Source organism: Hemibagrus wyckioides, linkage group LG05 (genome assembly GCF_019097595.1).
Source record: "Hemibagrus wyckioides isolate EC202008001 linkage group LG05, SWU_Hwy_1.0, whole genome shotgun sequence".
Lineage (NCBI taxonomy): Eukaryota > Metazoa > Chordata > Actinopteri > Siluriformes > Bagridae > Hemibagrus > Hemibagrus wyckioides.
This window is the reverse complement of record NC_080714.1, coordinates 18,894,259-18,919,258: the sequence shown is the minus strand read 5'-3', so window position 1 is coordinate 18,919,258 and position 25,000 is coordinate 18,894,259. Positions and strand designations below refer to the sequence as shown.

The window sequence follows — 25,000 nt, the reverse complement described above, 5'->3', positions numbered from 1 at the left end:
TGCAAACGAAAAGAAAGAAGACTGTCAATCCAAAAAAAAAAAGCAAAGAAACTCCAGTGACTGGAGACCCTACTGCAAGAGGGCCATCATCCAGGGATACAACCTAGCAGCGTGTGTGGCTTTCTCAGACAAGTACCAACCCTGACCCACACAAACAAGTATAGAGAGAAAGAGAAAAATAACAAGAGACAAATAAAGTTAAAGACAGATGCTATAAAAAGGCATCTAGGAAAAGGGATGTGCTGGTAAACAGAAACAGAGTAATAAAAAAAAGAGATGGATGGCAGAATGACAGAGTGAGGCTGGGAGACAGTGAGAAAGGTCCTGTGAGATCTGCTGAAACAGTGACAGAATGCGGAGGACATGGGGATTGGTTAGAGTAGTGTACAGTTAGCAATATGCATTTCAAGCATTAATCCCTATAGTGCAATTACATCAGTGCTATTCCCTTTACTGCTGTGGCTGTGATGCTGTGGACAGTGTTTGTGAGATCTAGCAAACTTGAATACACCTCAGAGAGAGAGACACCGGCGAGAGAGAGAGAGAGAGAGAGAGAGAGAGAGAGCAGAGCATGCTTATGGGTTAACAGGCCGTTAGGATGAACTTGTCTGTCTCTCTGGCCGTCTCTATCAATCTTCTATACTACACTCAGTCTAAATACTGGTCTACAACCGGCAACTGATTTAAGACTACACCCAATGAGAAGGCCAGCCTCTCCAAAAATGTCATTAAAATATAGCAGTGAAATGTTTCTATATTAAATGTAGAAATGTGTCTGTTCATCACTCTTGGTGAAATTCAATAATTTAAGCAAATTAAATTATTGCAATGTTACACTGATAGTTTGTGTAATGCAAACTGATTTTGCTGGTCAGTGCAGCTTGCAGAGAAAAACAACTCCTTAAAAGAATTGCTTCTATGGGCTTCGGTGGCAGATTACATTAGAAATACACTGTGCTTTAACTGGAGGAAAGGTTAACAGACTCTGTAGGTTAATGGGCAGGTGGGTTTGAATAGAAAAAAAATTAACTCAACATTTATCGGACAGTACACTAATTGTTTGTTCTGCCCAGATGCACAGCTTCTCCAAATGATGATTGGGGAACATCCTAAAGAGACAAAACCAACTGCCAGTCACTGAAAACCAATCCTTGACTAATCCACGTAACCAACTGCCAGTCAGTAACTGAATCCATAACATTTTTATACAACTATTATACGGTAGCTTGTCATTTTATCTCTGTAAATATTGTAAGTAACTAACTGTCACTCTCTTCTTTACTCTGCAGTCTTTTTCATATTCCTACCTATGAGGAGAATTAAGCAGGAGACCAGACCAACAGATAAAAAAGAATACACACAGATATATATATATATATATATATATATATATATATATATATATATATATATATATATATATATATATATATATATACTTACAGATGTATACACATACACCAACCAGGCATAACATTATGACCACCTGCCTAATATTGTGTTGGTCGCCCTTTCACTGCCAAAACAGCCCTGACCCGTCAACACCCCACAAGAGCTGCAGTTTTGGAGATGCTCTGATCCAGTGGTCTAGCCATCACAATTTGGCCCTTATCAAACTCACTCAAATCCTTACGCTTGCCCATTTTTCTTCTTCTAACACATCAACTATGTGGAAAAAACAAAATGTTTACTTGCTGCCTAATATATCCCACCCACTAACAGGTGCTATGATGAGGAGATAATCAGTGTTATTCACTTCACCTGTCAGTGCTCATAATGTTATGCCTGATCGGTGTATATATTATATATTACAACTAAAACATCCATCTGGATCTGAGTGGGGGAAATTTCTGTATAAACAAACAGGATGTTCAGTAAAATAAGTACAGGTTGGTGTATGTGCAAATACGCATTATAATGAGAACTAATGGAAGTATTTCTACTTCATACTAAGGCTGTACAATATATAAAGTGTAAGTATATACTGTAGGAAAATAATTAATGACACTAATGAAAATTAAAGTTTATTATTGTCCTCTACCAGATACAAAATGTATTTACAGCTCTTATATAAGAACAATTTACCACTGATAACAATTTTATGAATTAATGACACCTTACTTTTATTAGTGTATAGTTACATTAAAAGTTCTGGAACATTATCTATTCTATAAGAATCTGTAAGATTCCTGTCATCACTTACTTGATAGCAAATCGTTCTCTCAACAGCGTCTCATTCTCTTCTCTCTTAAAGTTTCTAAGACAACAACATGCCGCTTGTCAGTTTTGAGAAACCGAAGAAAAAAGTTCTCTGTCCTGTAGACTGTTACAAAGCACTGAAGACGCGTTCCATAAATTTTAATTAAATGTCTCCTTATACAAAGCTTCACCATATCAACAATTATTCTGTTTCTTTGTTAGATTTTTTTTAATCCATTCATTATTAGGTAAAGACCATACAGATTCCTATGAACAATACAATAACATTTTTAGAAAGAATGATTTAATATAAACCTGTGCTTGTATTATCAGATCTATCAAATCCCCAGCCCTGTATCGTAAGGCCAAAAAAATAAAATGTCATAATATTTGAAAAAATAGCATACTAATAACATATGAGCTCATTTTGCTGGTACACCATATATCACAATTTTTAGTTTTAATAAGCAAAAAAAATGTCAAATCTATGAGTTCAATAAAACATCTACAAAAAAGCCAAATCAGCTATTTGATATTGAGAGAGTATAATTTATCATGTTGACAAAATTCAATATTATGTCATCATATTCCTGACTAGCACCTCAAGAGTCAATAATATTATTCTTTCAGATTGATTCTATAAGGATCAATAAGACCAATCTGTGCTGTTTACTCTCACTTCAGCTCATAATTTTCCTCAATGATCAGCCCATAAACATCCTGTCATATACACACACACATACAACAATCAGGCATGACATTGTGACCACCTGCCTTTTGCTGCCAAAACAGCCCTGACCCATCGAGGCATCGACTCCACTAGATCCCTGAAGGTGTGCTGTTATATCTGGCACCAAGATGTTAGCAGCAGGTCCTCCAAGTCCTGTAACGTGTGAGGTAGGGCCTCCATGGATCGGATTTGTTTGTCCAGCACGTCCCCCAGATGCTTGATTGCTCAAACTTGTTCTTGTGCTCATCAAACCGTTCCTGAACCATTTTTGCTTTGTGGTATGGCACATTATCCTGCTGAAAGAGGCCACAGCAATCAGGGAATACCAGTTCCATGAAAAGGTGTACATGGTCTGCAACAATGCTTAGGTAGGTGGTACGTGTCAAAGTAACATCCACATGGATGGAAGGACCCAAGGTTTCCCTGCAGAACATTGCCCAAAGCATGACACTGCCATGCTTGCCTTCTTACCATAGTGCATCCTTGTGCCATGTGTTCCCCAGGTAAGCCACACATATGCATCCAGCCATCCAGGTGATGTAAAAGAAAATGTGATTCATCAGATCAGGCCACCTTCTTTCATTGCTCCGTGGTCCAGATCTGATGCTCACGTGCCCATTGTTGGTGCTTTCGGCCGTGCACAGGGTTCAGCATTGGAACCCTGACTGATCTGCGGCTATGCAGCCCCATACTCAAGAAACTGTGAACTGTGTATTCTGACACCTTTCTATCAGAACCAGCATTAACGTCTTCAGCAGTTTGAGCAACAGTAGCTTGTCTGTTGGATTGGATCACACGGGCCAGCCTTCACTCCCCACGCACATCCATGAGCCTTGGCCGCCCATGACCCTGTCACCGGTTCACCACTGTTACTACCTTGGACCACTTTTGATAGATACTGACCACTGCAGACCGTGAACACCCCACATGAGCTGCAGTTTTGGAGATGCTCTGATCCAGTCGTCTAGCCATCACAATTTAGCCCTTGTCAAACGCTCGCCCATTTTTCCTGCTTCAAACACTTCAACTCTATCTATCTATCTATCTATCTATCTATCTATCTATCTATCTATCTATCTATCTCTCTCTCTCTCTCTCTCTCTCTCTCTCTCTACTATATATATAATGCTTTAAAGGAATTCCACAGCCATAGTGTATAAATGAATGAGAACAATTACACTCTAATCTGCTGACTGGCATTCCCGATTCTCCTTCATGAGTTCATGATTTAAAGGAAATCATATTATTTTCACTCTCTCACATATAACAAATAATCTAGCGTTTGTTAATAGGTTTCAAATTAGACTGAAATCTCAGTGAAAGTGCCAAAAGTGTCATTTCCATCCACAGTCCCCTCTGGTGCGGGGTGTGAAAGTCATTCACGTGATATATGAGGCATTTTTCATTATTAAATTATGCAGAGCCTTAAAAGCATGCATCACACAAATGTATTTCAGTCTGATTTCATTTAGATGCCTATATTGAATATGAAATCATCTTTTATCCCAGTGTTCCTCAGGTAAGCTGGACCAACATCATTGTTTAGAATCTGTGAAATACAGGCAAACACCAGGAAGTATATCTCCATTGACATTTGTCTCATTTTAACATCATTAAAGGAATATGATATGAAGAGCTAATGAAATTAACCCTGTTAGACAAGACAACTAGGCCACAGTTACTAATGATGCTAAATAAAACTTGTTTTGAATAAATACACAGACAGACAGACAGACAGACAGACAGACAGATAGATAGATAGATAGATAGATAGATAGATAGATAGATAGATAGATAGATAGATAGATAGATAGATAGATAGATAGACAAGCAGATAGATAGACAAGCAGATAGATAGACAGATAGATAGACAGACTAACAGGCAGATAGATAGATAGATAGATAGATAGATAGATAGATAGATAGATAGATAGATAGATAGATAGATAGATAGATAGATAGATAGATAGATAGATAGACTAACAGACAGGCAGACAGACAGACAAGCAGATAGATAGACAGACTAACAGACAGACAGACAGACAAGCAGATAGATAGACAGACTAACAGACAGACAGACAGACAAGCAGATAGATAGATAGATAGATAGATAGATAGATAGATAGATAGACAGACAGACAGACAGACAGACAGACAGACAGACAGACAGACAGACAGACAGATAGATAGATAGATAGATAGATAGATAGATAGATAGATAGATAGTAAAAATTGGTTTGGCTGTTGCCTTGCATGTGCATGATAGTTTTTGTGTGTGTGTGTGTGTGTGTTTGTGTGTGTGTATGCGCGCCTAACTTTAATTGCACCACATCTTTGTCTCGCACCACTGGACGAACATAGTCTGCGGGTAGAACTAGTATACCCTCACCGCTCTCTCTCTCTCTCTCTCTCTCTCTCTCTCTCTCTCTCTCTCTCTCTTTCTTTCGTTATAAAAGAAGCTGCCATAGACCCAAGAACACAGGACATAAAAAGACAAATAAGGCCATAAAACTCCCTTATGCCCATGCATACTAATACAAGTATGCCCTCCATGCAGCACACTCACCCCTCCTTTAAATCTGACCTGCTGCAGTGCTTTTTAAAGGATGTTTCCTGATGCACAACGCTGTTTGAAACGGTGTGAGATGGCACAGTAACACGACAACGCAGCAAAAAAGCTGGTTCCCCTTTATGGTCTGACGACATAATTTATTATGACAGTTTTATTTTACCTGAAATGAATATATGAATATTTGCCATGTTCCTGCCATGTGCCCCATCAGACCTGCCCATCAACTGTAAAAATGTTTTACTAGAATAAAATAACCGTCCTTCAGAATAGGGGTCATATTAACTTTAACGTGGATGTCAGGGTGAATTAGCATTGCCATTTCTTTTACTGGTGGTGCCTGAAACACAATAAAAGCATGATACCTGACATGTATTGGAATAAAATTGTACCCAAATTTTAATATCTCTTGATTATCACAACAACCACCTTCTACCACTTCTAACACTATTACTATTACTCCTACTACTAATATTACTACTATCTCTACTATTATAACTACTGCTACCAACACCACCACCAACACTACTACTCTACTATTACTACTACTGCCACTACCAGCACCACTACTACTACACCCCTACTATTACTACTTCTGCTGCTACTCTACTATTTTACCGCTACTATTATGTTACTACTACTAGTACTTCTGCTGCTGTTACTACTCCTAATGTTACTTTACATTTATCACTACTAGCTGAGTACACCTACGATTTCTGCAGTACTATTACCACTACTACTACTGCTACTCTGCTATAACCACTAGCATTATTACTAAAGCTGTTGCTAATACAACTACTACTACCACCACCATCACTAATTTTCTACTGTTACTACCACTATTACTGCTGCTACTGCTACTACTACTAACCTACAACTATTACTACTGCTGCTACTACTACCACTATTACTAATAATGGCACTCTACTGTTACCACCACCACCACCACCACCAGTCTACTTTTACCACTACTGCTACTACTATTACTCCTATCACTATAACTACTACAACAGCATTACTACCACTCCCCAATTATTACTTCTACTACCACTATCACTCCTCTTCTGTCACTACTGCTACCACTCCTTTACTATTGCTACTACTACTACTTCTGCTACTAATAATAACAACAACAATAATAATAATGATGATAAGGATAATAATACTAATAATAACAAGAAGAAGAGGAAGAAGAAGTAGGATATGAATTTGAACAAATATTAATAATAACTAATCCCTGTTGTGTTTTTCCACCTAATGTCTATCCACTACATCCGAAATTGAACTAATCATCAGTCATTAATCTTCAGTGTGCATCTGCTTTAGTTTATTCATTCTTTAATTCATTAAACATTAGCATTTAGTGCTGATATTGTGCTGTAAATAAGATAAAAGATAGCACATTAGAAAGCAATGAACATTCATTTTTTTTTTGTACTGCTATCGAAAGCTTCAGTAGGTACACCGACTCTAAAGCTCACAGTGTTTCTGAACTGCAATCACATGCGTATTTGCCTGATTTACCCCCCCCCCCATATAATTTACCATTCAAATCACATTTCATAAGAAACTGATTTCTTTTCTAAACTGATGCCATATTCCTTATCAACAGATGTCCTTTCATCACAGACCCTTGCAGCCTAACTCTCCTTGAAACGTGGAAGTGATGGCAGAAAATATGAGAACGGGTCTTAATCTTTCAAGCATTTCTAATGAGTTTTTCTTCTACAATTATTTGATAAGAGCAGAAACAGCACTGCAGGCACTGCGCATGATCTAACACCTGGCCTAGCAAGGCCTCTCTCTCTCTTTCTCTCTCTCTCTCTCACACACACACACACATTTCCTCTGGGGAAAACGAGGCTGAAAGAACGGCATCTCTACTCATATTTATAGATATTATTAGCTGAAGGGAATCCTAAAGCACATGGAACTACATGACATGCCCTGAAGACTTTTCCAGATGCCTCAGGTAGTTTATACTGATAAACACAATCAAAACACACCAAAGTCCCACTATTAATATCATAGCTTTCCAGCCGGGATTATCAAATGCTAGCCTGCGGGCTGGATCCGCGAGTGTTTTCTCTGGCCCTAACAAATCCTCTTACACGTGTTTCCAGTTACATGTTGAACCTGTAATAAAGTGTGAAGAATACTGTCCAAACATAAATACCAAATGTGTGAGTGTGTGTGTGTGAGTGGTATGTGTGCAGGTGACATTATTAAAGTAGGACCACAGAGCAAAAAATAAAAATAATCATATGAACAATCATAAAAAAAACTACTGAAGCTATCAAGCTATTATTATTAAATAGATGAGAACTTTTGGCTGAGTTTGGGGGGAAAATGTCCCTGAAGAGGAATCAGTACTGAAAAATCTCTAGTTCAGCACTTTTACAGTTTTAAACAAGATCACAATTTCAGCCCATGTTTTAGCAACAGTTATAGGAATTTCATCAGGATCTTATGTGAGCAAATACACTATTTTGTCAAAAGGTTTGGGACACCCCTCCAAATCACTGAATTCAGGTGTTGTTTTTTAGGGGTTGGGCTTGGCCCCTTAGTTCCAGTGAAAGGAACTCTTAATGCTTCAGCATACCAAGACATTTTGGACAATTTCATGCACCCAACTTTGTGGGAACAGTTTGGGGATGACCCCTTCCTGTTCCAACATGACTGTACACCAGTGCACAAAGCAAGGTCCATAAAGACATGGATGAGTGAGTGTAGAGGAACCTGACTGGCCTGCACAGAGTCCTGATAGAACATCTTTGGGATGAATTAGAGCAGAGACTGCGAGCCAGACCTACTCGTCCAACACCAGTGCCTGAACTCACAAATGCACTTCTAGAGGAATGGTAAAAATTCCCATAAACACACTCCTAAACCTTGTGGAAAGCCTTCCCAGAAGAGTTGAAGCTATTATAGCTGCAAAGGGCGGGCCAACTCCATATTACATTCTTGTGCATATAAAGGCAGGCGTACCAAAACTTTTGGCAATATAAGTGTATAAAGACAGATTATTCTTTACAGTGTTGTATTCAGTTCTGCTCTCTGATATCTAAAGGCCTAATATCAAAAGGTATGTAGCGCACTGTATTAGGTTCACAAACCAATTGTTTTAAAATAATAATTGAAGAAATCTAATGTATAAATAAATATTGGTACCTGGTTTAAATGGTACTCAAATGGATTGATTGGTACCCATGTAAAATCTGTCCCCTGGTGTATGTGTATAGTATTAGTGAGCGACAGTACAATGCTGAAAACACTACAGTACAAAACAGTACAGAGTCGAGACCTAACACTCACATAGGGCTTTTGATTGGGTGAATAAAATCCAAAAGCTATTATGGACATTGTTTAAGTTATGGATATTTAGTTTCAAATTAAGCAGCTACCCATCCAGACTCCATACACAGATTAGGAATAAGGTATTAACTCCTCACCAAGAGACCTTTTTTATCATTTGTGACAGAAAGATTTGGATAAACAGAACATGTCATTTATTGCATTTAAGCATCTTACCTAAAGTCTTACGAGATGAGTCGAAAATATAACCTGCAGTTTCTTATTCACAAGAAAATTCACTTGTCTATCTCCAAATGCAGCGTAGATGCTGAGCTTTATCAAAACGGTACAGGTAGACATAGTAGAATCTAGTTACATAAACAGCTAACTAACTTTGCTGAGGAAACTGTAGAGACACTAGACAATAAATACAGAAGTTAATGAAATAAGTAATGAAATAATACTTTTATAGCTTGGAATAACATTTAGGAAATTGGTGATGTCTATTTCATCTCAAATGGGTTTGTGGCTAAATTAAGACATGGGCACAAATGAGCACATGCCCACACAAACAAACACACACACACACACACACTCACCACGCTGAGCCCCAGCTGCTCTCTCTTTAGGTAGTCTAGGTTTCTCTGCTCAAGGCTGGACAGATAGTGCTGTAGGCGAGAGTAGGTGTAGGGGTAACAGTAGGCAAACTGGTACACGTCATCCTCGCGGTCGAAACAGAAGGCGAAGGACATCACATAGTTCCTCCGATGGTCCGGGCACCGGTAATAATACACATTCTTGGCTGGCAGTCTTTGCCTGAAACACAGGAAGGAAGGAAGAAAGGAAGACAGAAAGGAAGGAAGGAAAATGTCATTATATTATTTAAGAATGCTGTTCTGTAGCGAAATCTTGAGCAAAAATGGATTTTTTTTCCTGTAAATCTTATTAACAGGGTGTTTAGGTGTGAGGTAGGTTTGTAGTGTAAGCGAAAAAAAGGGGGGGGGGGACATGATGCTTTTGGCCTCGATGTGTATTACCTATTTAACAATTCTGCCAAGAGTGAGTCCATGGAGACTTCTCACAGGTTGCAGTAATTTCCATATCACTTATGATACACTACTCCAGGGTACAACCATTTACTCAAAGCCATCAAGAAGCTTTTGTGTACTTTTTTATGTTCTGGAAGCTTAAATCTCTCAATTTGCAATCCTCATGTCCCCCTTGTTGGTCACTCTGGGCCAGTGACTGATATTGTGCATGAGGGAAATAAAGCATTGTGCACACATTAATGTTCTCAGGAGAGGAAAAGGCGTGATTTGATCAGCCATTTTTCTCTTGCTGCCCTGGGATCATCTCTAGTAAAGATGACCACCAGAGAAGAAATGTAGAGAAAGGAAAAAAAAAAAAAAAACAATCCAGAGAACTGCAGGAGCCATCAGTGAGAAACATGACACTAGTGCATCCCCTACAGACTCTCATCTTACTCAGAGTACTACGCCCTTCTCTTTATCTTCCTTTCCATCTCTTTAGTCTGCCTCGTGTCCCCTCGTTAAACTGTTCTTTTTTTTTCTCAAGTCGACTTCAACCCTCAATTTCCAATCAGCTAGGTGAATGTGATGAACAATACAGTAAATGTGAAACAATGAATGGTGCGGCACTACCCATGGCTATCGGAAATGTCTGCTGATTAAATGTTGAGTTGCGTTCTAATTAGCGGGGCGTGGATGAGTGAGGGAAAGGCGTAGCTCATCCTACAGCACAACGTGATGAGAAACAGAGGAGAGAAAATGGAGGCTGGCTCGGACATTAAGGGACATGCTGAATACAGACAATCAGCAGAGAGACAGAGAGCAGGCGGGAAAACAAGAGGGAGGGAAAGGGAAAGAGAAAGATAGGCGATGAAGGACAAACAAAGAACACAAGCTGCGGATAAGGAAGGGTGGCAGAAAGGAAAGAGAGTGGAAGATAAAGAAAGAATGATCAGAGGATGGGATAAAATGAGCAGGAGAACACTGAGAAAGCGAGTGAGAGGAGGAGAAGAAGGATCAGACAGAGATTGTACTTATGTCTGATAGTGTGGTGGCTACTGGACAGCTGACTGATAAGGAAGAGAAACAACTCTTTCGAATTGGCCTCGGCTAAACCGGGCATCCCGTTATCTAGCCAGCGCCACGATTTAGAGGCACTATAAAGCAATAAGAGGCAGCCACACATATGAGCCAACAGGCATCAAAGAGACAGTTACACAAACACTCAATAAACACACACTCACACAGACTAAACAAGTATGCCAACAAATTCCCTGATGTCTTTGCTGCTTCAACAAAGTGAACAGCAGAAATTGAAATTAAACCAAATTAGCTTGGCTCTGTAGGCCAAAAGGAAGAAAAGACAGAGTGAAGAAAAGAGGCCAGTCGATAGTGAAGGAGAGAAATCTCAGGAGTCTGTGTCTCAGCAGAATACTAATACTGTAAAAGTGCCTTTTTCAGTATGATTACTGCCATTGCTGAGAGCACACACACACACACACACTCTCACACACACAGTGTGGTACAGGAGGCAGAGGTCATGTCAGTACTGGGATCTGGCCTACATTTGCATTAGGTTCATGGCTGCATGTCTATTTCCTATGCACTCCAAGTAACACTCACATTCTATACACATCCTCACACCTCACAGTGTTATACAGTGTTAATGACACCTGATTTTTTAAAAAAAATTTATTTATTTATTTTTTTCTTTTCAGTCTTTAGACACTCTCCTGGCTTCTCCTCAGTGCTTGACCTTGTTGGCTACTGAGCAAGTCCTGGCTATTGATTTTAATTACCCAGTGGGAATGTACTGCCTGCCTTCCCTGCTTTGCTGCACTACTATTGGCTAAAGAAAATAGCTTTGTATGTTCCTCCAGAGAGAGAGAGAGAGAGAGAGAGAGAGAGAGAGAGAGAGAGAAAAGAGAGGAAGAGACAGAGCGAGAGAGCTTGAAGCATCTCTAAACGGTCGAACAGTTTTTTTCTTCTCTTCTCTCTAGCTCTCTCTTCGCCCTGCTGTGGCCGATGGCAGTTTGTTTTATCTAAATGATGGTGGCCCGTGGCTTGGTGCGCTCCCGGATTTGGTACAGTGCCCTCGTTCCCAAAAAGATTTATCTTTGTGTCAGAGGGGAAAAAAAACAAAAAAAAACAACACCCTCTGGACAATAATGTGCACGCTAGGGCCTGGCTGATGTATCACATGGCCGATAAAAAACAGCCGATATTAAAGTTCCAATGCCTTACGCCTTTCAACAGAAATCATAATGTTTATTGTAAATGTCATATTCTATAACCATTTTGAAGAACACAACACTGTTTCTGCTTAGACGCTTCAGGTTTTGTTGCCTGTAACAATATGAGTCACGTGAGTGAGGTCTGCTATGACATTGCATCAAATGTGTGTAAGAAGTGTTTTATTTTTGCATTTAATCTGCTGATGCACCAGTGTTCACAAATCACTTATGCACTGGAAAGTGACTGATGTGAAACTTAAGGCCATTTTAAGACTGGATCATTAATTCAGAACCATTAAGGCATTAAATGTATGTATGCATAAGTGCTTCTATATATTACAAATCATGGTGCTATAAAATATATAGAATAATCTAATAAATAAAAAAAACTTTTCAAAAGGATAAAAATAATAGATTTTTATGACGAAGTTACATACATTAAATTTATAAACATTATTTAAGTTTAATAAGTAAATACAAAAGTATTTAGGTTTAATAATAAAAAAATATAAAAAAAATTTTATGGGTTTATTAATAGCGCTTAGAAGTTTATTGGCAGTAGAGAACAGTAAGGATAGAAAATAATTTTAGTGTCAGTGGTGATTTCAAAATTTGCATGCATGCTTCCCAAGTTTGAAACGTTTGCAATCATCATTATATTTAACTAAAACCCATTGACTCTACTTTTTTTTTTTTAAACCACATCAACTTTAACCAGTACTACTGTATATTAGAAAAGTTTATCTCCTTTAAATCTACATATCTGCTGGTATCAGTGATAACATTCTCGTATTAGTCAGGAAGAAATAATCGCACATGTTCTCCTCAACCATCATCGGAAGACTGGTTACGGGATTATCTTTTGGAGGAATGGTGTTCATCTCTCCAGGATAATTCCAGAGAGTTGTAGAGTACATGGCAAGACACTGTGATGCTGTTCTGTCTGTGCGAAATCTTAGTAAAACACTTTTTCACACTGTTTTTATCACCCGATTTACAATAAAGCAAAACACCCTCTTCTCTACATGTGCACACACACACACACACACACACACCAGACTGTTAACAGATCACAGATAGTTCCTCAGATTTAGTCAGGATTGGTTTCCTCTTAACCGTTTTGCCTTAAATCTCAAATCAAATGTTATCTCTCTTTATCTCTATATCTCTAGCTTTCCTCATCTTTGTTCACTATTCTTCTTAATATGTGAAGGTTAAATGTTTTTGAATATGTACAAGGGACAAAGGCCAATGATCCGCTGTGGCAGCCCCAAATAGGGAACAGCTGAAAGACTAACATCAACAAGATCACCATTATCTCATCCAAATGGTAAAATGCATCACAGGCATGGCACGAGGAGGGATTTTATTTACTAGCCAAGTATATCTACAACACCAGCTCATACTGTCCAATCTCTTAGTGTTTCCCATGTACCTGGGTTCCAGCAGCTCTGCACGAAAGCTACGAGAAGGAGGAAGTAGAGCGCGACAGATTCACGCAGGAGTCGAAAGATGGCACGGTTACTAAGCAACATGGCCGGCTTTGTCGTCGATGGCATTTTTAAAAACGTGTAGTGGAGGAGTTTTGTTATTGTTCTCGGTGTCAAATTCCTGCGCCTCTTCTGCAGTATTTGAATTGCTGGTGTTATTTGTGGTATTTGAACCAGCAGCGCATGTATGGGATCTGAGATTGAAACTAAACAGATAGCTGCAGAGCAGCAGTAGGAGATTCCACTTCCCAGCAGGGGGCTGGGGAGACCAAGAGAGAAAGAGAGAAAGAGAGAGAGCATGTTTACTCCACACAGTAAATAAGCAGTTTGGTGATATTTGAAAATGCTAGGGGACCTTGCGAAAATGTCGACTTCAAACAGAAAAAGAGGCCTTTTTCACACAACAAAATGCCTGCAGAGATTCTACAGCTACTGTTTAGCTTTTCTTTTCCTCCAGCATCAAAGACAAATGCACAATAAAAGGCATCTAATCTCTCTCTCTCTCTCTCTCTCTCTGTACCTCTACCTAAAACTGCACCTAAACAAAGTCATTTGGTTGGTTTTCATTTCACAAATATATTTATTATTACATCCTGCGGAAATATGAGCGGGACCCGAAGCCGTGGGTGAAGAGTGCAGCAACAAGCATCTTCCACATCAATTACTGTTAGTCAGTCGTTAAAATACACCACTCCATGTGCAGCATAATGATTAACAGCACATTTACTGCAGCTTCAAGCTTCAGTCCTAAAATTCGCTGGTGCGTTACTCATCAATGGCTCTGTCTTTTGGAGTATCATCTGTGCCACATGCTGTTTATTTCATCTAATTATAATTTGACATATGATTGGATGTCTGCATGATTACATGTTTGAAGGGAGCATGAGACCAGAAGCTTGGAAAGAAAAAAATTCCAGATTACTAGCCTCTAAAACTAATCCGCTGCTTTACTTAGTTTTGCTTAAGGTGTTTCTGGCAATCCAGAGAAACTGTTGCACACACGAGCGATCGTCGCCAGATCACAACAGATTGCTTGATGCATGCTTACATCAGATCATGTTCAACAAATGGACAACTGCTGTCCTTCTCATGGAAATCCGTACAAGAAGGATTTTGACATATATTGAAAAAAAAATGATACCTTGTTCATTTTTCCTATCCTACTTACATAGAATAATACCTAAAGACACATTTGCTATGACCGAGCTTCATTCCTGATAACAGAAGAAAGTAATCACTGCATAATATGACTAGAATTAGTATTACTATTTTAGTATTAGTAAATAATTTAGGGTAACAAGGAGATTTATCTGTACCTCTGTTACTCCATCATCTTAGCTCACAAACAAATAGCCCCACCTTCTCAAATTTGTTACATATCGATTGAATCAAACCATGCCGTATGGCAGAAGCTTCAGTGATAGGGTTAAATATCAAATCATTACCTCATGAATCTTAATCATATTGCATCATAGCAAATGCAGGTCAGGTAGCATCATCGAATATCGACTCCTCGCCTTATGAATCTAAATTGCATCGCGTTGTCGCTGATTCAGTGATATATCGAGTACCAAATCGCCGCCTTATGAACGGAAATCAAATTGTCTTGTGTGGAAGCCTGAAGTTTACACCTCTAATAACGATACCGCTTCATCAGAAGGGAACCTACAGTACATTGAGCCTTCAGAATAATACATTAATATTTGAAGTACTGGATGATTTACACTTGGCTTATGTCAATTCCCATAAGATGAAGAGTATTGCTTTGTATTTACATAAAATAAAAAAAAAGATAAATTGAGACTGTTGTATCTGTGATGTTTCTAGCCTTTAAGAATAAGGTGATGGTGAATTAACCTTCAAATGTATCGTATAGTGGGTTTGCAGCTTGGGTTTGTGTATGGACTGAGTAGGCTCTAAAACTAAAAGACAGCAATATTTGTTTGTTCAGTGAGCTGGAAATAAAAGGCAAATGAAGTACACTAGCATTACACCTTCAATATTATTAACTAACAGTTGCTAAGAAATCCAAATATACAGTATCTCTAAATGATGTATATCATTCCATGTAAATTACAAGCGTCATGCATGTTCTCTTTCATATGTCAGGATGAAAAATAAAGTTCATCTCACTCAGCAATACAAAGGCTGTGTTCCCAAAATAACTTAAGAGTATATGTGAGTTTATTTTAAACACATTATTTTAACTAGAATACATGGTTTGGTGAGTAGATGCACATACACAGGTGCACAGACATTTATGGAATGCTGGAGCTGCAATCCTTTTCATAAGCACACTGGGACATGCTCAGTATCAGCACTGAGAGGAACGGCATGTCATCAAATGGCTCTCTTAGCTCCTAAATCAACCTCTCATTAGAGCAGGAATCATAAACTCCAACCAGCCAACCAGGGAAGAGAGAGAGAGAGAGAGAGAGACTAGTTGGATAACACTATAAAATCTGATGTTCAAAATTGAACAGAATGTATAGAAAACCTGGGATGAAGTCTCATTTATCCTTGTGTGTGTGTGTTTATATCTTAGCTGAGATTACAGAGCTCCTGTTCCGGAGTCGGGAGTGAATTACTATGCAAGTAGCTGCAGCTTGAGGAAAGTAAACTGGACTCATTCGACTACATGATTACAAAACCAAAAAAAACACAACGTGAGATTTATCATGCTACATGATCTCTCGCTGATTGGTAAGATGTGCCACATCATGCATTTTCATTTTTCATAATGATTCTCCTACTGCCTCTTCGGTGACATTTCAGAGTCTTGTATCGATTTGGTTTTTATCCCATTAGTGCTGCATCAGTTCAGCTCTGTATTGTTTCCAGAGCTGACGCCTTTGCTGTATCACTCTGCCAGGCCTGAAAAAGTAAGTACATCCTCATCATCTGATACTAACACTGAATATATACATAGCGTTTGTTTGTTCGAATAATGATGTTTATTTCTGCAACAGAGGCTAAAAGGGTTTTTTTTTAATGTAATGTTAATGCCAAGCTGATATCTTCTAGAGTGACACATAAATCAACAAACTACTGCAACACTATAGCAGGAAGGCAGCATTTACATAATATATAAGATACGCGGATGTGATAAATACGAACATATAGTAAATATGGAAAACATGGTACACATGCTAATAGCACAATACACTATCCACTCCACAGCCACTTTGCAATTCATGAATTTAATGCCTGTGTGTCAGCATGGGAGCGGATGCAGGAGGGCGATGTTGAGGAGCTGCTTGTTTAAAAAAAATCTAATTTTATTTGTCACATACACAGCCATACAAAGTAGGAAATGCTTTTCAACTGTCTATAATAAAATGGAAAAATATATATATATATTTAAAATAAAAATAGAAATAGAATTATCCGTATAAATTTAAAAAATCTGATATTAAAGGTTATGGTTAAGAGCAGCCTAAATGTGAAACACTACATGTAATTAAAACACCAACAGAACAAATGATGAATAAACTGATAAAGAAAATTCCTTTTGTAAAATGTTATATTCCATATTTCAGGCTTTTGCAATATAAAATTCAATATACAGCCATTAACATTTACAAAAGATATATATTGTGCACTCCTGCTAGACATGCTCATGTGAATGAACAAATTCATAGACAAATACACACACAGAAAAATAAATGCTTCTGGTAGGTTGTTTTGCAAAAGAATGATTTTTATCACTCTATTCATCGATTACTTTACTCAATTTAAAAGTATTGCAGTGTGTGTACTTTCTCTCTCTGTGTGTATGTTGTTCCGCATGCCTCGGTCCATGCCTGTTTGCGTCTGCTCCCTCACTGACCAGCAGATGGCTATAGTCCTTACGTTATAGACCTGAGAAGTGATCCACCCTTTAGTGGAGTGTCTCTGATCTTTCTGACTAGAAAGCTAAAAGCAGCCCCACCCTGTCTTTGTTTCAACATGGATGCGTTCACCTGATTTTTCCAAACACATGCTTACATCAGAGACTGGTCTATAGTCCCCACATGTCTCAGGTGGTTAGGACCATCTGTACAATCAGCATAATGGTGTGTGTGTGTGTGTGTGATGCATGATGTCCCTGTGTGTATGCGATATCAGGGCTGCGGCTCCAGCAAGACGCCCCGCCTTGACCAGGCAGGAACTTGATGTGTTTTAGCAGCATTATTACAGTATGTGTGTGTGTGTGTGTGACCCCGCTGTGGCAACCAGAAGCCCCACTGTGCAAAGGGGAGACTGGATAATTATTCTCAAGCAGATGAGCCCCCTGAACCAGCCGGCATGGCGCCATGCCCCCTCACGGGGCACAGGGTATCTTGCGTACACACACACAGACACACACACACACAAGGGTGGTAGAGGGGCAGGTGTGAATCGGAGAGAAGAGGAGAGTATTAACAGCCAGACAGGGTGATGTCAGAGAAGTGCACTGGTGTGAGAGGGTGTATATGTGTCTTGTCAGATACAGGTCAGGTGCAGTTCAGCAATATGCCAGTAGGGCGGTGTGACAGCCAACTGACATCTACGTGTCAAAGCATGTTTACATTTGTATGCAAAGTAAGCATATAAAGCTGTTATAAACAAGAGTAGAGGTTTTAAAATATTGATCATGACGGCGCTTTCTGCTACACAGGCTAATGTCGAGAGGTGTCATAATGTTACTAAATATATAAATAAAACACAATGGACGATTAATAATATAGCATTGTCTTGGCACTTCTTTAAATCGAATACAGAGATAAAAAGTCCCACTCCAAAAGGGTATCATTTTCAGATAAGAACAATGTGATAATAACAGAAAATAAGGTGTTTGTGTAAATTAAGGAAAACAGGGAGTGTTACAGAGAGAGAGAGAGAGAGAGAGAGAGAGAGAGAGAAAGAAAAAACAAGAGGATGTTCCAGAGCAGGTGTACTGGCTCTTCCTTCTTCCCCTCTCTCTCTCTTACACGCTCTCTGGGGACGACAGAGATGTGTTGGCTGATGCATCAGCAGAGTGGGTGGAATGGACCCAAGGAGACAGGCTGGCGCCAGACTGCCTAACAACACTGCACTCTCCCTTACACACCAACACAACTAAATCCACACACACACACACAAACAAATCCACTCCCACCCACCACAACCCACTTCATACACAGTCTGTATGCATGTGAGCACACACATATATGACACACACCTTCCTATATACTGATATCCACATGTCTCTCTCTCCCTCTCTCTACGCCACACACACACACTGAACTAACAAACATAAAACAACACAACACCGAATGATACACAGCAAGGTTGATAGTCGGTGAACCCTGAATGTTAGTTCTTTAAGTGCAGGCTGGAGGTTTCTCATGGGAGCACTGGTTCTACTACTTCGGCTTAAAGGTGTGGCCGGTTGTTTTTAGAGGGATTTTGCAGGGGTACTTTTTAGCTTTCTCCTCACATTCTAACAATATAATTTATTCTCAAGATGACAAAAATCAAATGATGGTGCTCACTAACATCTAACCAATGGACTTGTCTGACAATTCAGAAAATTCTCCCTCATTCAGGCATGGTTTTACACTAAACACTGAATGGAGAGCTACATTGGACCAAATATCATTAATATAACATTTGCTGGTGCTGCTATTTAATAAAGCCTTAGGTGATGCTGCAGTTTAAAGCTAGCAACCGTTCAGGCCAGTCTAACTTTCTGTGCTAAACCAAATCACTCTGTCACTCAGCAGACGAAGAAATCAAAGCATACAGAACTGTCATGTTCTTAGCTCTAGTCAGGGGAAAGAAGTATTTGGATATTTTTGTTAATATATAGTGTATATATATTCACTTCAGATTTCTACACATAATGCCTTTTGGCTTGGAACAAAAAAAAAAGCATGTATTCATGCATTCAAGCGTAAATATGTTTAAAAAAAAACAACAATAGAGAAAATGATTACTTTGTTCAACATTATAAAAGAACATTAGTACTGTTGCACTGATTTTGTGGTTTAATTAGAGCCCATTGCTCTTGGAAAATCTTTTTAAATTTCACAGGGTTATAAGAGTCCCTCTGATAGACTCGTAATTTCAAAATCCTCTATAAATAAAGTCAGCAGATTGGCTAGGCCATGCAAGCAGCTTCATTTTCTGTTTTGGTAACCAGTTCTGAGGTATTTTAGCTGTATTTTGGGATCATTGACACGTTGAAACGTTTATTTTCTCACCAGATTCAATTTCTTGGCTGAGGAGATTAAATTCACCTCCTGGTACATCACTGCCTTCAAAGGTGTGTAATGCCCCAGTATTATTTGCAGAGAAGGAGTCCCATATCACCATGTTACTTCTATACTTTGCTGTGTGTCCGGTGCTCTCGGCATCATAAACACAACCATGCTTTCTCCAAATACGATGACTTATTAACAAAGAGATCGTGCTTATATTTTGCAGAGGATTTTGCCTGAGGTGCAGTTCATTTCTTGTTGTCCTGTTGTTCCTGCTGCTTTCAGGTCGCCCTGCAACTCTATTTGTTCTCTCTTAACTTATCATTCGTCTGAAAGCACAGTGTGAAATCTTGCTTTGTGTATCCATTCAGGGATGATTAGTTGTTCCATGAGCTTTCCACCAGTATATTATCATGAACAATAATACTGATAGGAAAGTTCTCTGCTGTGGCTCTGTAGCAGTTCCCATTCACGTTTACGAAGCTCCTTCACTTTCACCATGGTTACTTGAAATCTTCACAGAAAATGTCTTTTATAATGACGGTTGTAGCTCAAGTGGTTAAGGCTCTGGGTTGTTGATCGGAAGATCTGGTTTTAAGCCCCAGCACTGCCAAGCTGCCACCGTTGGGTCCTTGAGCAAGGTCCCCAATCCCCCCTGCTCCAGAGGGTGCTTCATCATGTCTGACCATGTGCTCTGACCCGAAGGATGGGATATGCGAAGAAAGAATTTCACTGTGCAAATAAAGGCTACTTAACTTGGTACAATTTGAACAAAACCATTTTTTTTCCAGCATTTATATCAATTTAGATTTATTTTTATGTAATCTTTACATATATTTTAAATATAAATTTCTCTGTCATTTTCATTTTTTAAACAGCTTATGAGCACTTCCTTTTTTGACTGTATGTATTCAAAAGACGTGTATAAATTGGAAGTGAAATGATGCACTGGAAGTATATTAAATTACAAAAACAGAAGCGTCTGTATACCAGAATCACCTTCCCACTGGATCCAGAGATTTGTTTATTGGGTAACTTCACCAATTTTAACCTCAGGCAGAGTCATGCAATAAAACTACTGTTACTGATTGCCAGGAAGTGCATTGCATTGAAGTGGAAATCTGACACTACCATCCCACTAAGATTGTGAAAAGCTAACATACCGGTTAAGAAACAAATGCAAAATATTCTACAAAATTTGGCAACCCATCCTGGTTAATATGGAAAATACACCAGATGGGACTTCTTCCTTTGACTAATGTTTCACAATGTACTGAAATGGCAATGTATTAGTACCATTTTATATTATACAGTTTTACTGCCACCATGTTTTAGCCTATAAATTTTTATTTAATTTTATTTTTCTATTATCCCACTACGTATTGTCTCGTACTGTGTGATGCGTTACAGTTCGAAGAAAAAATAAAAACAAAAAAATAAAAAATAAAATAAAAAGTGTCTGGTTCATTATTTTTCCTTCACTATTTAAAATACGATGATTTAGTAATTAATTCCAAATTTGACAGAAAACTCTCTAGCAGTGGCTGCATACATATTTGCAGGAAACAATAGTGTTTAAGGTAAAAGTGTAATATAAAAAGGGAGCAGCAGGGATGATGTCAGACATGTTTTTTTTTCTTCTGATCCATCTGAGTGACTCATTCATGACCATGGCACCCATCTCTTAATTCCGTCTCTAAGGAAGTGATGTCAGCGAGAGCACAATGCGGTGTGGAGGTCAGAAGATATCTAAGTCACAAAGACAGAGCATGTGGTCTATGGGTGTGAGTTTCCTTTAATCTGAGAAGAAAAGGAGCCATTACATGTCTACAGAATGAATAGATTCCTCTTGAAGAAGCTCAGATCAAGCTTTTGGCCAGCGTTAGTGGCTGCTACTGAATCAGATCTATATAAACTGAAACTGAAGGCAAATTTCAGAACATTTCCTACAATTGTGAGTTCATGACGCATCACAGAATTGTACATGTGTTTGCGTATAAAGCAGTTACATATTAAACTATCAAGCCTTTAGGTGAGTTTTGTATGCATCTGGTAGGGTGTGGTAGTCTCTCTCTCTTTCCCATAAACCATCTGTCCCTTGAGGGCATCCCTGCCTGGTGCAGCTTCCCAACCTGCCTGACCAAATACCCTCTAGGCACCAGTGCCAGCTGCAGGTTTACACTCCCCCTCAACCTCGCTGTCTCTCTCACCTCCTCTCTCTCTCTATGTGTGATCACTTGGTGCCTGTAGTCAGACTGGTGTCTCAGATGCCCAGTGGGGCGAGTGTGTATGTGTGAAGTGGGGGTGAGGAAGGGGTGAAGGGGTGCTTTGCCTCCCAGACAGCAGATGCTGCCAATTAACTTCCCGGCCACAGGCTCGCAGAGGGACTGGGATGAGCTGAGGGGTGGCTGGGGGTGCTGGAGAGAAGGAATGGAAGTTACTGAGGTTGACTGCAGTCAGCAGGTCATGGAAAGACAGACAGCTTGCTCTATCCCTCGCTCTCCCTCTCTTAAAGCACCTTTTGTTACTACAGAGCCTCTGCAAAAACACATCTCAATTACACCCTGGAAGACAAAAGCCTGGCCAAGCTGCCACTCGCTGTTACTTCACACAGACACACAGTTAAAGTTTACTTGCACAGTGAAACACCCTCCAATTTTGTTCCTCACAAAATTACACATGATCTCAGTACTTAATCTGGAGTGGGGTGAAGCCATTTTGGGTCACATATATTATGAAAAACAAATGCAGATGCTACAAAATCTGTTGATGCTATTATCATATCATCAGGATAAAAGGTTACAGGTGTATATGCAGTGAACATGATACAGCCTGACTATTTAATACAGGCCACATGGCACCAAGCTAGAAAAATGGGAAGTACAACAATTTGGGCAAGTAGCAATGAACAGTTTTGTTTCGATTTTGTTCACCACCCAAAATCTTGCTTAGAACAGTATTGAAAATGTTGCCAGGTATTTTTTTTATTCACAAGAAATCTGTGAAACAAGACCATATACTGTATAAGGCCATTATATAACTTTGGTGAAAGAGATACTCAGGAAAGCTGTGGTTTAACACCTCATTCTTTTGTCATCTATATCTGGCACAGCACACACATTACTAACAAATACATCAATTTCCTCACATCCAACACAAAAAAACTATAATAAACACAATAAACATGATTTTCCGACTGTTACATGACCTGCAGTTGAGAGACACTAAAGCTCGTTCTGTACACTTTTTTAACTGGGGATATAAATGACACATCAATTGTATTTATCCCTTCCATACCTTTTCCTCCTTCTGCCTTAATAAAGTTATGGTTTGAATACAGACGTGCCACATTTCTTGTTCTGAATTTCTATATAAACATTTCTGTATAATACCTGTTGCCAAAGCCACCCAGAACACATTAGTGCATTTCTAACTGCACTAATTAGAACACAAACAGATAAAAATGCAAACTTTAAAGATTTCTGGCAGCTCTCTCATGGGGCATGCTCCGATTGAGATTTCGTTTAGAGCAAAGCAGCAGGAGGAGGATGTTCTTGTTGTGTGCTCTTTAATTTCCGTTGGCGAGATTAAAATGGTGCCTCTCTCTCATCCCTCTATCAGAGAAGTGACAGATGACTGCTCACAGGGGAGATAGGCAACTTTTGCCGTGGACTGAGCGAGCAAGAGAAGAGGGGGAAAAAAATGAGAGAAAGTGATAATCGTAGCATTATGCAGCGCAGGTAAATCATTCAAGGTGCCAGAGTTGCAGAAAGCTATTTACACCTATAGCATCTCCATATGTAGACTGGCACTGGCTTCCCCTCACGTTATGCACATATGTGCATGTGACTGATGGCTGCTGACTGTGTATCAAACACACTGGCAGTAAAGCACTCACAGTCCCTGCAGGCAGCTATGTCATGTTTGCAATGCAAACACGGCTGGAGGTGTCGGAATCGCAACCATATGGGCAACGACTTCAAGTAGTGCACTGATAAAATACAAGAAAACCCGTGGAACATAAACTCTCCTCTGCAGCGGCACATTAAAATAAAAAAAGCTTATAGTGTAGCGCTCAGAACAAAAGTAATTAGAGCGAGTCTGTTTAATGATGTATTCCCTAATGGTATTATTTAATCCTTCTTCTTGTGTTTCAGACTGGATCTTAATTTTCCATACTAAAAAAATACATTTGCTTATAAAATGTATTAACTTATATTTCACCCTGAAACCTTGACTCAACAGCTATGCTTTTTATATGCAAAAAAATCCCAAACGTTTGTATATTTAATTGCAAATCAGTAGAATTGTTTAGCCTTCTCATTAACTATACATGATCCTTCATTTTCAGAAGTGGTGCAGTTGGCTGGAATAGTTTCTTTTACACACACACACACACACACACACACACATGAATATTACTAATGCCCTCTGACTTTCTCCCCTTTTCTGGCAAAACAAACAACAAAAGAGCTTGATTGATAGTTAAGCATCCTTGTCATTTAACATCACTATCAAAATGAGCCTCATTATTAAAAGCACATGCAACCATTATATTTCATACATAGCCACGCCCACTCTGCCCACCCCATCTGCTACAATCAGTCACCCTCTCAAACAAGCAGAGAACAGGGCCCTACTTCACATAATCAATTCAAACCGGACAGAAATAAGAACGATCTCCTTCACTACGGGCGAGACGTGTGGCTCTGAGAAACGCCAAAAAGCAATATGCACACCTTTAATGCTCGGCCCTAATGGAGGAAACAGAGGAGACCGTGTGACCTTTTGAGTTCTCTATTTGCATGTTCATTGGCTTTGCAGCCAACCAAACGCAAAAATAATTTAGGATATGTGACATCAGTCCAAATAGGAATCTAAACAGGATCAATGCTGTGTGCATAAAGATAAGTGAGAAGAATTGCCTAGAGAATCAGCATCGCCCATATTCATTACGAACAAGGCACATTTCTGCACAAAGCTGCAAGGTCCGTTCTCATTCCTTTGCGTTCCACCTGTGGCCAGACGCGATGCGGCTCCGAACGATATGAAATGACGAAGCTATTTGTTCCTCTTCCACACTCGGCTGCTCTGCCTCTGTCTGAAGCGTGCGCTCTACGCTGGCAGGAAATCGCATTCAGCCAGCACAGAGATAACACATAATGCAAAAAAACGCCTCTCCGCCTGCCCGTGTCCTCTACCGTGTTATCCCTTCATCCTGCCACTCTCTCGCTTTGTGCCCCCACCCACCCA

General features: G+C 39.3%; 1 protein-coding gene across 2 annotated transcripts in view; it reads right to left on the bottom strand.

Annotated features, from left to right (window-relative positions):
• Positions 1 to 25,000, bottom strand: part of agbl4 (AGBL carboxypeptidase 4) — a 302,375-nt gene that overhangs the window by 123,910 nt on the left and 153,465 nt on the right. For both annotated transcript variants that reach the window (XM_058389605.1, XM_058389604.1), the window contains exon 5: positions 9,392 to 9,608. In XM_058389605.1, coding sequence (XP_058245588.1) covers positions 9,392 to 9,608 — 217 coding nt within the window. The remainder of the gene's footprint in view (positions 1 to 9,391; positions 9,609 to 25,000) is intronic.